Below are 18,893 nucleotides of genomic sequence, written 5' to 3' on the forward strand. Positions count from 1 at the left end.
CGATATAATTGTCTTCAGAAGACTGGACAGCCATTTGTCTGAAATGGTATAGGGTTTCCTGCCTGAGCAGCGGGTTGGACTAGATGACCTCTAAGGTCCCTTCCAACTTTTGTTGTAGTTAAATTTTAACATGCTCCTTTTTTTTTTTTTTTTGCTTCTGTTCCAACCCACGCAGGCAAAAAGAATAAGCTACGGGTATATTATTTGTCTTGGCTACGAAACAAGATCTTGCGGAATGATCCGGAGGTGGAGAAACGACAAGGCTGGGTGTCAGTGGGCGACTTAGAAGGCTGTGTCCACTACAAAGTCGGTGAGGGTCTTCCTTTTCCTCCAAGGGGACCGAATACTGTTTAAAATATGAGGGTCATCCTGTCTTTTTAAAAAAATTATTATTTTATTCAAGACAAGGTTAAAATACGAAATACAACCCCTCCCCCCCCAAGAAAAAGAATCCTAAAGAAGACAGAAAAGGGGGGGGAGGACCAAACACAGAAAACATTTTAAAAAGGTGCATCAAAAAACAAAAAAAACCCACCACCACTTTAACGGAGGGATAGAATCAAAATCATCTGAAGTGTTAATTCCCCTTTATAATGCCTTGGTGAAGCCACACTTGGAATAAATGCATCCAGTTTTGGTCACCAGATTATAAAAAAAAAAAAGATGTTGAGACTCTGGAAAGAGTTGAACCGGCTTCCGTCATCTTCAGACAGCACATCTGGAGGTTATGGAGACTCAACTCTAGCACATCTGGGGGGCATCCATTTGGAAGAGCCTTGAGGAACAGACTCATGAATGTCCGCGTCGAACATTGCTGACCAGCCTGTCTCTTAGATGCACTGGATAATTATGGGCATGTGAAGTGCGGGGAAAATACACAGAAGCAATTTCACGACAGAAATATATGACAGAAACCAATCTGTTTATTTATTGGCACAATCTAGATTTGGAGGTTAATGCCACCCTTGTTTGTACAACGTAGAATTCCCGGATATATCTTACATCTATATCCAGTGTGCTCAGGCAGGATATTTGCATACAATCTGTAGAATGAGACGCGGGCTGTGGAGATAATTTTTTCCCCAAGATTTATATTATCATCGATGCTCTGTTTTTAACATAAGTCATTACATAATGATTCTGCTGGGGCTTGATTACTGTCAGCTCATTCCAGCTTTGAATTATTCCTGAATAAATATGTAAATCAGGAACTGTGGTAGATCTAGGAGCTAGGAATCCTAGGATAAGCAGTCATGTAAACCGACCAAGGTCTTTTGCATGACCCTCAAGTGTGTATGGCACCGTAGATCAAATCCCATTGCATTGACACTAGATCAAAATCTTGTTACATTCGGCTGCACGCTCTAGCTGTTTAAACAGTGATTTAGAATGCTCTCTCAATCTTTGTGCCTAGCCAATTAAAGAAAGAAATGATTGCTTTCTAGTGAAATACGAGAGGATCAAGTTTCTGGTGATTGCCGTGAAGAATTCAGTTGAAGTCTACGCTTGGGCTCCCAAGCCGTATCATAAATTTATGGCTTTTAAGGTAAACGGTAGAACTTCAGTCGATTCAATTAGTGCCTTCTTGGTGAGGGTCCTGGGAACATTTGGTTTGTCATGGAGGCTAAGGAAATGAAGTGAAAGGATTTTTCAACCCATTTCACTTCCTCAGATTTGTGGGTGGGTGGGTGAGGGGCAGTTGTGATAGGAAAGTAATGCGAATCTGTTGTAAATCTAGGCTACAGGTTTAACAAAACTCTTAAGTGATTTGCTTTTCATGTAGGAAAACGGTGGGCAAAGCTAGGCAGGGTGGCATTAAATGTGTCATTAGCTTAGAATCCTTACTTTGCCACAAATGTCCCAAGGCCAGCCTTCCTTGAAATTCTATTCACCCTTATCTGGTGCCAATTTAGGACTGACCATTATTTGACTAGATTCTTGTGTGCAGGCTTGAAAACGTCTTTTGTGCTGCAATGGTCCTGATCCTTTGTGCCTGACTTTTCAGCCTGTATCTGTCTTTCTACCTATACCAACCCTGACTTTAATTTTATTGTGTCTACTTCATAAGAAAGTTGGAACATGCATTGGCAGATAGTTTGAATCACTTCTAGAGGTGTCAAGATCAGCAAGATGGCAGGTGCGGGGGTCACCACCACACGCATCAATGCCACACGCACAATGGCATGCCCACCATCTTGCCCGTTTGAGTCCCTCAGTTGGATATTCATGATCATGTGATCTGCTCAGACCCAAGTTCATAACTGCATGTAATTGGTACCCCAATAATAAAGCCAAATGTGTCTATCTCTCTTTTGTGCAGTCCTTCACCTCGCTTCTTCAAAAACCACTCTTGGTGGACTTGACTGTGGAGAATGGCCAGCGGCTGAAAGTTATCTATGGGTCAGCAGTGGGGTTTCATGCCATTGACGTGGACTCTGGCTCGGTGTATGACCTCTATTTGCCGACACATGTGAGTATCTAGATGGTGGTGTAGCGCTTCAGCTATAACTAGCCATCTCGATTGAGGATGGTGTCGTCATTGCATAGGACAATTTTCCCTCTCCAAGGCATCCACCCCAATGTGTGGACTTCAATTCCCAGAATTCTCTATCTTAACCTTTGCTGGGACGTCAACACATTTGAAGGACGTCAGGCTGAGATTGGCTGATTTTGAACGTTCCTCCTGAGATTTTTGGATCCGTTTGGTTTTATTGAGTTATTTACACTAACGACCTTCTTATCAGTTCACAAGAAGGATGGGTATGATTAGCTTAGTGAAGCACTGAAGATACCTCTGCTCTTTTCTTCCCTCCGTTGCACCTCTGGAAAGGAGGAACATGAAGTCAAGAGATCACCCCTGGGCTGTGGTGGTGCATAGGTTAGAATGCAGCCTAGCAGGCTGACTCTGCCCACTGCTTGCAGTTCGATCCTGACCAGCTCAAGGTTGACTCAGCTTTCCAAGGTCGGTAAAATGAGGACCCAGATTGTTGGGGGGGGGGGCAATAGGCTGACTCTGTAAACTGCTTAGAGAAGGCTGTAAAGCAGTATATAAGTCTTAGGTCCTATTGCTATAGCCAATGCAAACCATCTGTAGAAGACACTTTTTTATCATTTATTTATTTTATTTTAGAAAATTTATGTAGCTGCCTATTTGCTTACGGAGACTCTCAGTGGCTTACAGACAAAAACACAATGTAGAAGAAATAAAAATAATAAAAACATATAATAATAATAATAAAAACCCATTCCCTTTAAGCACACACAAAATAAGCTGGTTTTAGGACAGGATACGAAGATAGAAGAAAGAGGCCATCGGATGGCCTGAATAAAAACTAAACCAGCCAATGAAAAGGATAATGTTTTTAAAGAAAAGATTTGGCTTTGGCGGCAAACCCCCCAATTTAATTATCTGCGCAAGGAACAATCTCTCCCAGTCAGTTGCCCTCAATAGGGGGTCTCCCCTAGGAGACTTGCGATTCCTATTTCGGCTCGCTTGTCACCGTTAAGACGGAATACACTAAAAATACACCTTCCCTCAAGAATATAGGAATGGCAGTACGATTCCTGCCCTTCTTCTGAGCTGCAGCTGTCAGGATTGCAGACGTGAATCTCTCTTCTGAAATTCTCAATTTCGAGCCAGCGTCTTTGAAAACCAATGGACTGGACCCGTCTCTCTCTCTTTTTTTTTTTAACCTTCTTGCTTCTTGCTTCCCGGGCATTCATTACTCATGCAGCTCAACCCAAGGCAGCATATTAAAATAGCTTTCCGACTCTGGGTACCTATTCTGGTGTTGCGGATCGTTGCAGCCGTGATCCCAGACCGCATGGGTGGGCAAGTACGTCCAGCGAGTAAAAAGTTCCTTGAGCTTTTCCTTATTTGCAAGATTTGCTTGGCAGTAGAGTTGCATGACGGTCTTTAACGGGCTTTGGGTTTGTTCCTTGCGTTAAAAACCCCTACTAGTAGCAGCCATCCATCCTAACTTAATTAGATTTTGAGGAGCTTCTGTCTCTTGTAGAGGTGTTGTTGTTGGCAGAATTAATTTTACCTTCTGTTTTTTTTTGTAACGGCAAAGCATTCATTTTAGGGATGCTGCTGCAAATCCTCTCTCTCTCTCTCTCTCTCTGTCTTTCTTTCTCTCTCTCTCTCTCTCTTTCTCTCTCTCTCTCTCTCAGCCCACAAGGATTTGAGAAGTTATATATTCTAAATTGCTTAAAGCTCTTTCAACATTTTATAGCCTGGACTGGGAGGCTCCTCTGCATCTGGATGGAATGTGTGCCAAGGAAGGTTTAGTTTGGGTATTTTTGAACACAACGTGTTTCTCCTGTGTGTGTGTGTGTGTGTTTTATCTGTGTCTATTTTTAGACTGTTTTCTATAATTCTGTAATGCTCATAAGAATTTTTAACAGGATAATTTCTCTGCTAAAGTGCCCTTTACAATCATTTTTACAATGCTACTGCATGTCCTACCTACCACATCCAAATTACTCTGGGTTTTATTTATTTTCACAACATGATACTCCCCAAATTCAAAGGCAAGTACTGAACAGGCGATCTTTGATATTTAAAGGGGGATAAAAGAAACACCTTTTCTCAGGTAGCAGCTAAAACTTGATATTAAAAAAGAAAGAAATGTCTTTTCCTTTGTTATCGGCTCTGAACAGAGAAGAAAGTACACTGACATTTTCAAAGAGATAAATCTTTTTCGCTTCTCCGATCTCCAAGCTAGTTGGCTTTTAAATGCTCTTGTCATGACACCCAAATTGATGGACTGTAGTTACTTAAGTTGTAACTTGTTCCGTGATGTAAATCTTCCTAAAATATTATTCCAGATCCAGGGAAATATTCATCCGCATGCTATTATCATTCTCCGGAACACCAGTGGGATGGAACTTCTACTGGCTTATGAAGATGAAGGAGTCTACCTGGATATTTATGGGCACTTCTCCAAAGAAAACATTTTGCAATGGGGGGAAATGCCCACATCAGTAGGTATGTAAAATGGATTGGAAGTAGAAGACCTACTAAAACCACATCTACCTGCATGTCTGGCAGGGTCACTGATTGCAAAAGTGCTGAGGTTCTGCAGCTGCTCGTCTAAGCTTGTTTGGGGCACCTACCATACATGGGAGTGGAACAAATCACATTTACTCTGGTTCCTTCAAAGTCCCTGGTTCACGGTGGTGTTCTTGCAGATGTTTCATCACCCAGCTAGGGAGCATGATCAGTACTAGAAGGGAGTGCAGTTTGCAAAGGAGTGGAGAAGGAGGAAGATGGTCAAGGTCCTTGTTGCTCTCTGAATATGGTTGTTTTCTTGCAGTTGACACAACTTCCGTGGTTGAAGGAAGCAGGGTTTGCCAAGAGGAAGAGAAGGGCAGGAGGAAGAGGACTGTGGGGTCCTTGGTGCTCTCTGAGCATGGTTGTTTTCTTGTAGACATTTCATTCCCCAGTGAGGTAACAACTTCAGTGTTAGAAGGAGTGGCGTTTGCTCTTTGTTTAGGACCAGAACACGGTCTCTCCAGCAGCCAACATCCAGATAAACAGGGATTAAGACCAGACAAACAGTCAAATGGAAAACAATTCCCTAAATCCCAGAACTACCAGGCAGAAAACCACACATCCCGCTAACGCTGGCAGGACAAGCTACTGTATGTATATAAATAGGGAGCACACATCACACTCACTTAGCACTGAAGATGTTACCTAGATGGGTAATTGAAATGTCTGCAAGAAAGCAACCAAGCTCAGAGAGCACCAAGGACCCCACAGTTCAGCCCCAGCTACAAATATTCCCTTCTCTTATTACTTCGTAGAGCAAGGCAACTTACTTCCTTTTTGGTGTTGCCATTGTCACAATACTTCACCTTCCCGATGATTTTTTATTATTATTATTATCAAGAATCAGAACGGCATGGTCTAATTAACACATGTCAAGACAGTTGTTTTCCCTGGTACATTAATATTTAACACTGTATAATGTCAGGTTCTCTCATCTGACAATCTAGCATTAGCTGCATGATGTGGAGTTCTCAAGAGATAAAAGAACTATCAGCAGGTGAGAGTTAGAAGGGAAAAATCCTAGTTTTTGGTACTGAACCTGTCTGGAAATTTTAAAAATATATCCTGGAGGAAGCAGAGTCAGTTACAGCTCACCATAATAATACTGGAAGGAACCTGGAATGCTGTAGATTTTTTTCCCCCTATCTTGGTCCTATGCACAGCTGAAAAGGCAGAATATTTGTTGTTGTTTTTTATATTAAAGTAGAGAAATGTCTCCATTTCTCAGAAACAGATCTGAGGGTTGAAAGGAAGAGCTAGGATGAAGCAACAGAGATGGATTTGTGCAGACGATCGATGAATTGTAATAAATGTGGAGCGAAAATAAAAAAGACATTTTTAGGGGGGGGGGGAAAGACAAGGATGAAAGAACAGCTTTTTTTCCCTAAAAGGGTCATCTTTGTTTTTCTCTAGACATTGCTTGCGGTTCAAGGGGGGGCTCTGTGTTGTTGTTTTTTTTGGTCTTTTTTTGAGGAAACATTTTCCCAAGTAGGTATCTAGTCGAAGCCACGCTGTTTCAAGAAGCTAATTCTTCACTGATTTCAACCAGCTCCTGCGTCATGAACGTTACTAATAAAATAAAGCAATTTGCAAAATTTTAACCAGCAAAGAGAGAAGGGAGGAATGAAATGATCAATATAGGTCAAGAAATGAAACATAGGGAGCTCTTTAAGAATTTAAGGCACTAGACTGGTGGAGTCGTTCTAGTAATTGGAACAAAGAAACTTAACTCCGGAGGGAAATTAAAGTGGTGAAGCTACCAAACATAAGCGGTTGATTCTTCAAAAGATGCAGAGCTGAAATTTCAGGGTTTCTCTTGACAAGAGGCCGATACGTTGAAAACAAAACGGCAGGAATATTAGAAATAGACCTTTTTATTTTATTTTATTTTATTTTTGCTTCAGTCAGTTTGGATAAGGGTACACCATGATTTTTAGAACACTTGTGTGCCTTCTTTGAAATTTTGGGATGAGAGGGTATATTTTTCTGGTCCCCCAAAAGTCTTAGATTGCCCATGGAATTAGGAGCATGGCTGCACCAATTTTCCAATGGAAGATAATCTCTGTCGCTCAGATTTGAACTGTGGAGCCCATGGTGATCTCTGAATATGGTTGTTTGCTTGCAGACATTTCATTACCTGACTAGGTAACATCATCAGCGCTAGTGAGGATGGGGCCTGCCCCGTTTAAGGCCAGAACACATCCTATCCAGCATCCTACATCCAGAGAAGCAGGGATTAACACTAGACAAACAATCAAGCAGAAAACAATACCTCGATGTAGGAACTAACCAGTAAAACATTTCATTACCTGACTAGGTAACATCATCAGTGCTAGAGATTGGGATTTGCTCCCTGTTTAAGGCCAGAGCACACCCATTCCAGCAGCCCAAACCCAGAGAAGCAGGGATTAACACCAGACAAACAATCAAGCAGAAAACAATATCTTGATCTAGATTTGGATTACCCATGGAATTAGGAGCATGGCTGCAAGAATTGTTCTAATGGAAGATAATTTATGTCACTCAGGGTTGAACTGCGGAGACCTTGGTGGTCTCTGAACTTGGTTATTGGCTTGCAGACATTTCATTACCTGACTAGGTAACCTTTTCAGGGTTAGTGAGGGTGGGGCTTGCTCCCTGTTTAAAGCCAGAACGCATCCACTCCAGCAACTAACACCCAGTTAAGCAGGGACAGACACCAGACAAACAATCAAGCGGAAAACAATGCCCTGATCTAGGAAGAAAAGGGGAAAAAAACCAGGTGGGTAGAGAAGCACGCCGTAGGCTTCAGTTTTTCCCCCAGCCAGCTACGTCATGGAGATCGGGCCCAAGCAACAGACACCATAATCTATTTATAGGAAGGTGCAGCTCTGGGACTGCAGCCTGGTGATGGAGCAATAGTTGGGGCAAGCTCCGACTTGCCTTGGTGGGAACAAACAGTCCGTATTTTTGGATGCCCGTCCACATCTGGAAATGTGATCTTTTATTTATGAAAGTGTTTCTCTCCTTATGTCAGCTGGAAAGCTTTCCCCGTACAGTCTATCGGTTAATATAAAGCACACCGTCCCTGGCCTTGAGCTTCAGATTGAAAAGGTTGTGATAATAAAGGGGGAAAAAGAAAGGAGGCAGGTGCAAAGAAGGAAAACAAGAAGAATCTCAAGCTTGTAAGGATCTTAGCCTCTCCCCTGATGCGTCCTGCTGGAGGTGTAGCTTTCTCTGAGGAGATGGGATTTTCAATAAAGGAAATCACATTTAACTTTGGCATTAGCCAGTGGACCTACGGTGTGTTGAACATTGAGGGTGATTTATTTGTCCTCTCGGATGTTACGGAGGGATCTGGGGATACTTAAGACAACTTTCAAAGGAAGGTTTAACTCTTGTCTCTAGTCTTTGGAGGGCATGTCAAGGACCCCTTCGCCAAATGTGGGCAGTGCAGGCGGTGGAGGCGGGAGAAAGCCAAAATTTAAACAACGGACACAATTAGTGTGTAATCACATATAAATTATGTGTCCCCTCCAGTCACAATTTGTGTACATGTAGAGGAGCTGTGGGAGGTCATGCCTACAGTTTTGGAGGGCCAGATGTTGAACCCCTCTCGGTGATGGTATGCCCTTGTGTTGCCTATGCCAGAGGTCCCCAACCTTTTGGGCACCAGGGACCGGTTCTGTGGAGAGAGGCTTTTCCGCGGACCGGACGGTGCGTGGCTTTGTGTGCTGCTTGCATCCCACAGATGGGGCTTTGCCTGTTTGTGTGGCCCGGTTGCTGGCATGCCGTGGCCCGGTACTGGTCCACGGACCAGGGGTTGGGGACCCCTGGTCTATGCAATGTCCCCTTAGTATCCCAAAGGTGGGGGGGGTTTTCCCCAAAAGGCACCTGGACTTTCTTGATATTTTCTTTGAAACATTTTGCTTCTCATCCAAGAAACCGTTAGAACTGAAGAAGCCTCTTGGATGAGAAGCGAAACAACCATGCCCTGGATGTTTGAGACTCTCCACTGACATCCCTTTAGTGTGTTTACTGCTGTCTGTCTTAAAACGTGCAAAAGGTATTTTGGATTCCTTTTTAAAAATGGAAAAGGGGAGAGAAAGGTTGACTAGCTCGGAGGGAAAGCCTTGCGTGAAACACACCAGGAACACTTGTAAACAATGAAGGGCAGGAGATGTCCATCTCCGCAGGGCCTTCAACCAATCCTGGAAATGGTCCTTTGGTCAGAGATGGGAATTTGTTCTGTCTGGGACCTTATGGCTTCTCTGCCACCAGAGACACAGAGTTACCCGCAGTTGGTAGATTGTTTGATTTTTGCACCCACCCATCTCAGTAAATGATTCTGGGTGGCTTACAAATCAGAACATCCACAATTTAAAAAAAAATACAATTTAAACCTCTACAATTAAAAAAAAATCTACACCTTAAAACATTAAAAATTTCAAAACAACAATTAAAAAACATAGAAAGCATTAAAAACCGTAGAAAGCATTAAAACATCACATTCTTTGGAGATCCAGACACCATGGTTGTCCCAAAGATGCTTTTCCACGAAGCAACTGGCCTCTCTGTGTTTTTCCTTTGAAGACCTTTTGCTTCTCATCCCAGGAGCTTCTTCAGCTCTAACTGGATGGTGGGGAATGGAAGGATTTACACTCCTTGCAGACCGCTGGTCATTTGCATTCTTTTTAGAGAGCCATTAAGGCCACCCGGAGATTTATCTGTGTCGTCAGGGTCACAGGCCACAACGAATTAAGAACATCGGCCTTCAACCTAGTTGAGCACATATCTAAGTTACATTCCACCACCTACCCCCCCCCCCCGCCGCAAAAGGCTTGCAAGCAGCATTTTTTTAAAAAAGTCCCACAATGTGGCTCCAGGAGCATTAAGACAATCCTGTCCAAGCTAAAGCCCAGGTCACACAGATTGTAATTCTTCTTGTTATCAGATGGAGCCTTTTCTACAAATAGTAGCAGTTGGGGGTGGATTACTATTGCCAACTATTGCCAACCATTTATTCAGCCCTTTCTCTGTCACTTGTGTTTGTTTTTGTGGGGTTTCTTTTACTTTTTTTTTTTAAGAAAAAGCTCCATTAACTGTTTCTTTCTTTCTTTCTTTTTCTTCCTAAAAGCTTATCTTCAGTCCAATCAGGTGATGGGTTGGGGCGAGAAAGCAATTGAGCTGCGTGCTGTGGAAACGGGATGTCTGGAAGGCGTGTTTATGCACAAGAAAGCCCAAAAGCTGAAGTTCCTGTGTGAAAGGAATGACAAGGTACGTGCGCAGAGGTTGGAAGGGGCGGGAGGGAATCCATCCATCCCTTGTACCAGAAGAAGAATCCGGTGTTCTTAGTTGCGCTTCCAGAAGGCACACAAGACGTTCTTCTGGTTGAAGAACCTGGTTATAACCTGGTTAGAAGGCTAGATTTCCCCCCGACATGACAGTTTCTGCCGACGTTGGGAGGGTTGGATTAAAGCAGACTTCGTGTTTATGGACAACGTTCCTCCAGGCCTTCCTGACCTCTACCATCTTCTGGAGTCCATTTAGGCTCACGCCTACTGCTTCAGTGACTCCATCCAGCCACCTCATTCTCTGTCGTCCCCTTCTTCTATTGCCCTCAATCTTTCCCAGCATTAGGCTCTTCTCCAGTGAGTCCTTCCTTCTCATTAGGTGGCCAAAGTATTTGAGTTTCAACTTCAGGATCTGGCCTTCTAAAGAACAGTCAGGGTTGATCTCCTCTAGGACTGACCGGTTAGATCGCCTTGCAGTCCAAGGGACTCGCAGGAATCTTCTCCAGCACCATAATTCAAAGGCCTCAATTCTTTGGCGCTCAGCCTTTCTTATGGTCCAACTTTCACAGCCATACATTGCAACTGGGAAGACCATCGCCTTGACTATACGCACTTTTGTTGGCAGGGTGATGTCTCTGCTTTTTAGTGTGCTGTCTAGATTTGCCATTGTATAAATATATATAAATACATAAATATATAAAGTTGGAGTGACACTTTCCTTATCTCTCTCCTCAAGGTATTTTTCGCCTCTGTTCAGTCTGGAGGCAGCAGTCAAATTTACTTTATGACCCTGGGCCAAAACATACTGTTCAACTGGTAAATCACTTTGGAATGAAGGAATGTTTGACTTTCCCAGTTTCTATGAGCCAAATGCAGCTTAAGTTCATTTCAGAAGTTGGCCCCTCATCCCTGCAATGAGAAGGAAAAGAAAACGCCACGATCCTCACACACTCCTGCAGCTGTGGATGGTACAACTTTTGCAAACGTATTGTCCGCTGTTTGAAATTTGCTGTTCGGTATCCTGGAGAGCCCGTTGTTTGTTTATTTTTTTTTGTTTAAAAAAAGGCAGTTGTGCCCAGCACAATTGCACCGTTGAAGCCAAGCTCCCCATCTTACAAAGTATGCACAGAGCTGGGGAAGGGTGGAGTGGGGGGCTTTGCCCAAAGATTGTAATGTTGTTTTGTTCAGTGTTCAGGGGGAAGGTGTTTTGGTGAAACAGTGTGCCCAGCTACGCGTATTCTGCGCAAGCACGCCTAGCAATGAGGTGGAGACAAACCTTTGGATTCCTCAATTAGTTTGGTGGGCTTTGGCTGTTTTTGAAAAGCTTGTATTCCCAGGTGTGGATCTGCCTCCTTCTCCGAACTCATAAGTAACATCTCTGTTTGCCGGGAGATTTCACAGCGTTGTGAAACATTCATTCCTTTCAGCCAGCAGCATCTAGAGGGACAAATTCCCATGGGAAGTCTATGTTCTCAGCAATTTGAGGCTAGAAGTGTCCTTGGGGACACCAACGGCCCCGGTTTCTACCAGATTTTGCAATTGTTTATTGCAAAGCACGGTCTCTTCTTGTGTGTGTGCTGTTCCGTCAGGTTTCTACGGATATTCTAAGCCATGGAAAAAAAATATTCTCGAGCACGACACTGCTCTTCTTTACTTGCTCAAGCGGTCACTAATATTTGAACGAGACGGATTCTCATCCCACCTGGGATTCGGGCCCTTCCAATTTTTTTTTTTAAATTCTTGCATCTCAACGGAGAACTTCCATTTTAAGTGATTTGTTTCCATTGTAATGATAGGAACAACCCCTTCCAAAACGAGGTCTAAACGAGGTCTAAAGGCGACTGCGGACCTCTATCTGAAATGACCACAATGTCCATTATCCTCACGGGTCTGGGACAATTCTCCACGGGCAACTTGCTGCAGAACAAGGGTTACACCAATATCAAAGAAACGGTGGAACAGAGTCATTAAAGAAAGGGTGCAAGAGGAGGGACAGAATTGAATGTGAATGGCAAAAATTAAAATAATTTTTTAAATTATTTTAAATAATTAAATTGAATTGTTGAATTGTCCTGTAGTGAGTTAGCCATGGTGAGTTTTGTAAGAAGAGACTGGACAGCCATTTGTCTGAAATGGTATAGGGTTTCCTGCCTGAGCAGAGGGTTGGACTAGATGACCTCCAAGGTCCCTTCCAACTTTATTATTATTATTATAGTTGGCCACAGTAACTTGGCCGTGGTAAGTTGACCGTAGCAATTTGTCTCATTCCAAACCTCATTGGGACTTAACTGCAGAGAAATTCTCTCTTGAAGCTAAGATTAAAAAAAAAAAGAAAACAGGCATTTTATATCAGTAACATCTCATTGATGGACACATCTCTAAATGACACACTGCGTTGTTCCACCACAATATTATATTCTCAGGGTTTACAATTCAGGTTGTACTCTTTTCTCAGGTTTGCAAGACTCCACTAAAGTTTGTACAACCCTTTGGGAAAATGCCAGGCACTATTTTTTTTTTAAGGCGATGAACACTTTCTACAAAATTATTTTTTATTATCCAAGAGAGAAGCAAACATACCTGAAGACTACGGGAGAAAGGTGGGATGCCTGAAGGATTTAAGCAGGCAGTGGATTAAATTCCAGCATGAAATTGCCATCAGATTTTTTTCCCCCCGAGTGTTGTGTTTCCTTGCATGTGGTGTGGGATTCAGTTCCTCAGATTTCCAATCAAACGCATATTCGAGAACGGGGCTGGGAATCCTATCTCTCTTCAAGTCTCTGGAGAAGCAATTACTGTTCAATGGAATAAGGGCTGTTAGAGGAGGAACCAATCGTTACTCTCCTATAAAGACATAGTATTTTGGAAAAGAATTGGGAATGGAACACCGCCACAATCAGATTGTGTTCCCAATTTCTAGCCATCTGGGGAGTTTATCCCAAAACAAAAGACTTGGCTAGGGAGCGGGGGAGGCTTTTGTCAGGAAAACAATTTCTTGAAAGACTTCTCTTAAGTTTGTTTAGCTTTCTTAGGGCATCCAGGAGCTCCTGGCCATCTTTTTCAGGGGTGAAAATAACTTGATTTTTTAGCCTTTTGTTAATTCCAAGACACACGGTCCATTCGGCAGGCTGGTGTTGTGCAATTTATTTATTTTTTTCCCTTTGTTCGGCATCACCGCTTGCCCTGATCACCCCCATCTCGATTCAAGTACTTTTAATGGTCTTTATCAAAAGATAAAATGCAAAAACAGAAGGAACAATGAAGATGGTGGGGAAATAGGGGAGGAAAGGGGGTATATAAAACTCACTTAACTGTCTTGCCTAGCAACAGAATTTGGGGGCTCAGACGTTGTCGTAAGTTGAGAACTAGCTGCGTTTTGAAATTGGTGGAAGATTATGACACTCGCACCGTGTCCTATTGAAGTAACCGGTGTGCGCCATAGAAAGAACACTGGTTTGCCATAGGACATGATTCACCGATGTCTTTTGTGTCATACAGTTGTGATAGTTAGGAAGTGGATGTGTTATAAGCAGGGGTAAAATGGAGCCGATGATTCTGGACATAAAAATGGTCCAGCTGGAAAGGATACTATTGCTTCTTGGAGTTGATTGTTCTCACAACTAATGTTGCATCTATCTATCTATCTATCTATCTATCTATCTATCTATCTATCTATCTATCTACTTAATTAATTGCCTTAGGCATCTGGACAAAAAGCAAGAGTGGACTTGGACAGGAAGGGGATCAAATGAAGAAAGTCTCTAACTTAAAAAGATGCAGAAGAATATATATTTAACTGAACTCTTGCAATAGCAGCTGGGCTGCTGTTATCCCAGTGTAGAGAGTATAGGAACCAGTATGCTCTGGCTAGGGAATTCTGGGAGTCGAAGTCCAGACACCTAAAGGACTGCCTGAGGAATTCTGAAAGTCCATCCATCTTAAAGTTGTCAAGGTTGACAAACACTGTCACAGACCAATGAGGAATATTTCAATGCAGAGCCTGGCTAACAACAACAACAAAAATGGCCCTCAGAGATGCAATTTCTTATTTTCAAATTGGCTTATTTATAACGTTGCTCCATTTTGCACAACTCACGTATTTCCTGGTCTCCTCATGCTTGGTTGCACTCTTCTGCAAACTGATGCTTTCCAGATGTGGTAGGGCAGTGGTTCCCTGCTAGCTACCAGGACCGGTTGAAGAAGATTAATCTTTTTTGCAAAAAGCAAAATAAGTCCAGGGAAACTTCTATGTCCAGAAACCCAGTGAGCAGTCCTCCATGCAAATCACAATAAACCTATTTTGTACCTTTACTGTGACAAGAGACTAACTGAGAATTACATCTCTGAAACTTAAAACACATCCCAAATGGATTTTTCTTTTCCTGACAGCTACTTTGTGAATCACTCCTCAAAGCTCACTTTCCGGAAGCCGTTAGCTATAACAAAGTGAAGCTCTTTCTTCCTCCTAGTAAATAATTAGTATGACAGTTAAGATGGGACTCTTGATACATGGCAAGTAAAAAGGAAGGGAAGAGGTGTTGATTTTTCTGGTTCCATTTAAAAACAGAGCGAGGAAGAAGTTGTGTGTGTACCTGCTGGGGACACAGATGGTTGTCAGCAGCTGTTGTCGGTGTTCTGGCTGCATGCCTAAACATCCTTAACTTGGAACAAGCAGGAGGACCAACTTCTGAGCAAGCACACATAGGGGTGCAAAGTGCAACTGTTCTTTTCCCACCATTTGAAAATAAATTCAGCAGGTGGAATTTAATCTAGTATCTCTTCCCAAAAAGAGTTCCGTCAAATAATTTAATCTTTAAAACAAAAGAATCATCCTAGACTTTCTTGATACTATAGGAATGAAGAGAGACGAGGATTTTTTTTAAAAAAAATTGAATCTTATGTTTTGATGGGAAAAGGAAGACATAATTTTAAATGCAGTCATCCTTCTCTCCCTCCCTCTCTTTCTTTCCTTCCTTCCTTCCTTCCTTCCTTCCTTCCTTCCTTCCTTCCTTCCTTCCTTCTCTCTCTGTCTCTCTCTTTTTTTTCTCTTTTTCTCTCTCAGATAAAAATGGTGTATTTTGCTACTAAGCTTGTTGAATCCAAGTCTTAAATTAAGAGGAAGTTTTGTTTTGGTTCAGTCTAATTACAAAATGCAGCACTGTGAAAAACAATCAAGATCAATAGTAGATAATAGAAAAAAAAACAAAACCACAAGCATTCCAAGAAATAATCAGGCAGATGAAATGCCACCGAAGAGGAGAGAGTATAAAAGAAGGTTAGTGGATCAAAGAAAGAGAAAGTGAGTAGAAAGCAAAATGAAGGAAAAGAGGAATATTGCAATTCTAGGTAGGCGTGGAAAGTACATGAGATATATATTGAGAAGGCTGATATTTAAGAATTCATCTCAATGTTTTAGATTATATTAATTGTCGTGCGGGCATTGCCTGCAGAATGAAAAGATTTCAAAGCGATTGGTAATACTTAAATAAACATTTAGCCTTTTGAGACTTCAGTGTATTCGTTCCTAGTATTTTGTTTATTCTTTTAAGGGTGATCTCTTGCACTAAGCAATGAAGTTATTTTGTGTGATGTTCTTCAGAGAGCAAAACATCAGTAATATACCGTAACGCCGATGCCCAAATTCCCAACAACTCCTGAAATGTCTTTAGTGTGTCAAAGTACAGATAGTCCTCGACTTACAAAAGGTCATTTAGTGACTGTTCGGAATTACAACCACGCTGAAAAAAAGGAGACTTTGGACCACTTCTCGTATTTACGACGGTGGCAGCGTCCCCATGCTCACGAGATCAAAATCCAGACACTTGGCAAACGCCTCATATTTCTGACGGTCGCAGTGCCCCAGCGTCAACGTGATCCCCTTTTGCGACCTTCTGACAAGCAAAGCAATGGGGAAGCCAGATTCACTTAACAACTACAGTAAGAAAGGTTGTAAAATGAGGCAAAAGTCACTTAACAAAGGTCTCGCTTAGCAACAAAAAAATTGGGGCTTCGTTGTGTTCGTAAAGTCGAGAACTATCTGTAATAAGGCATTATCAAGTATGCCTTAAAATTTAGTCCACGAGTTGCTTTAGCCCGAATCTGTGAGTTTAAAGCATTGGAACATTATTAGGCTATGCGTTATATATAATGAGATTTTTTTTGTACTATAACTTTGTAATGTCAAAATTGTATATTTGAAAATAGAAAAAAAAAATAAAGCAATATTCTGGGGAAAAATGGAAGCGTATCTTTTCAAACACGGTTATGATTGCTTTTTTATATATATCAACTGCAGGAAAAAACGTGCTTGCGCCTTTGTTTCGCTTCCTTGTTCTCTTTTGTAGCAACTTCTCAGCATTTCTGAAGCAACAAACTACACGGAGCATTTGAACAGAAGCATGGAATGTAAATAGAATAATATACTGAGTTTGCCCTTGAACTCGGTGCATATCCACAAAAGTCTTGTGGTGTTGTGAAAAAAAATGTGCCTTGCTTTCGGTGAAATTACCTGCTCTCCCATACGCACAAACACATACGCACAAAATACATACAAATACAGGGTGTCCTCCACTTACAACAGTTCAGTTTGTGACCGTTTGAATTCACAACAGCAAAAAGGGACTTATGACCATTTTTCACACTTAATGACCGTTGCAGCATCCCCACGGTCGCATGATCAAAACTTAGACGCTTGGCAACTGACATGTACTTAAGACGGTTTCAGCCTCCTGGGGTCACATGATCCCCTTTTGCGACCTTCTGACAAGCAAAGTCAATGGGGGAAGCCAGATTTGCTTAACAACCATTTTACTAACTTTAACAACTGCCGTGATTCACTGAACAACCGAGGCAAGAAAGGTCATAAAATGGGACAAAACCCACTTAATAAAGGTCTCACTTAACAGCAGCAATTTGGGGCTCAATTTTAGTCATAAGTTGAGGACGTCCTGTACAGAGTTTGGAAGTGCAGAACATATTAAAACCAGGCACAATTACAGCTTACGTTTCTTTTTAAAAAAACCACCAAATTATACCCTAGCCAGGCCGATGCCTGCCATGTTAAATAAGAACAGCTTATGTCAGGGGTCTTCAAACTCGGCCCTTTTATGACTCATGGACTTCAACTCCCAGAATTCCTCAGCCAGGCACGCTGGCTGAGGAATTCTGGGAGTTGAAGTCCATGAGTCATAAAAGGGCCGAGTTTGAAGACCTCTGGCTTATGTGTATTCTGTAAGCTGCATGGTTTTAACAAAGACACCAAGTACAGTGTTCAGAAGTATTCCTTATCTTCTGTGGCTCTAAGATGAAAGTTGGCATTTTAATTTGATATCCCTGTTTGTTGGGATGACAACAGATCTGCTTTCAATGAGAAAAATTGCTCGGCGATAAAATTGCTTCTCTAAGAAATATCGCGCAATGCAGTTTACAAGCTCAGACGCTTACCTACAAAACTGTATTTATGTTAAATGAAACATGAGCAAGCCTACAATCTATATAAAAAAAAGTCTGTTCTCTGTGGATTCTTTGAACCAACCCATAAATCAAAGTTCGTCCTGAACCAGGTGATATATATTCTGGGTATCTTACTTATCTTGTTAAAATGCTAACTGTATTTCAGTGCTACTTATCAAAACCACTAAGGTGCGCTTTCCTAGTGAATACCACAAAATGATATTTTAAACAGCATTTAGAGTTTCTTGTTATTTCTGACACCATGTTTTTAAAAAGCCACAACAGGAAAAAAGACTCTGGTATCTAGCAAACTGTATTATGGTTGAAAACGGAAGCTGCTTTTCTTTCTTAGCCAAATGTTATTCTGTTTTATATAGTGGCATGCTTACATTGGATGTTCCAATATAAACAGAATGTTTATAACGTAAGAATCTTTTTATTCTACATATGAATACTCAATATTGAGAAAATGAATAGGATTGGAGCGGAAGAAGAGAATAGATTCTCATAGCTTGTTTCACAGTGCTTAGAACTGATCTGAGATGGGGGCTTTATGTTATTAAAGAGAATTAAAAGGGGAAAAAACAATAGAAAAGGGAAAGAATAACAAAAAAAATAGTGATATTCTTTCCAGGATTGAAAGTTTAGTGCATTTGTAATGAATATGAGCACTTTTCATTATGGAGGCATTTTGATCTAGGGTTTAAGACACCAGGCTAGAAACTGGGAGATGGTGAGTTCTAGTTCTGCTTTAGGCCTGAAAGCCGGCTAGGTGACTTTGGGCCAATCACCAGGAGATGGCGAATTCTAGTCCTGCCTTGGGAATGAAAGCCAGCTGGGTGACTTTGGGCCAATCGCCAGGAGACAGAGAGTTCTAGTCCCGCTGTAGCCATGATAGCTAGCTGGATGACTTGGGTCAATCACCAGGAGATGGTGAGTTCTGTCTTAGGCATGAAAGCTGTTTCCCAACCCACCTCACAGGGTTGTTGTTGAGAAAATAAGAGGAGGAAGGAGTATTGTGTATGCTTACCGGCTTGAGTTATTTATAAATCAGGATAAAAATAAACATCAATCCATAACTGAATGCAACTCATTTGTAAATTGCAAATGAA

General features: G+C 41.8%; 1 protein-coding gene across 2 annotated transcripts in view; it reads left to right on the top strand.

The window, feature by feature from the left end:
* Nucleotides 1-15,537, top strand: part of NRK (Nik related kinase) — a 70,031-nt gene extending 54,494 nt beyond the window's left edge. For both annotated transcript variants that reach the window (XM_083372217.1, XM_083372218.1), the window contains exons 26-31: nt 176-310; nt 1,446-1,546; nt 2,321-2,470; nt 4,831-4,990; nt 10,173-10,312; nt 11,066-15,537. In XM_083372217.1, coding sequence (XP_083228343.1) covers nt 176-310; nt 1,446-1,546; nt 2,321-2,470; nt 4,831-4,990; nt 10,173-10,312; nt 11,066-11,149 — 770 coding nt within the window. In that variant the 3' untranslated portion in view covers nt 11,150-15,537. The remainder of the gene's footprint in view (nt 1-175; nt 311-1,445; nt 1,547-2,320; nt 2,471-4,830; nt 4,991-10,172; nt 10,313-11,065) is intronic.
* Nucleotides 15,538-18,893: the final 3,356 nt, after the last annotated feature.

The sequence above is a fragment of the Vipera ursinii genome, assembly GCF_947247035.1.
Source record: "Vipera ursinii genome assembly, chromosome: 12".
In the NCBI taxonomy this organism is placed as follows: Eukaryota; Metazoa; Chordata; class Lepidosauria; order Squamata; family Viperidae; genus Vipera; species Vipera ursinii.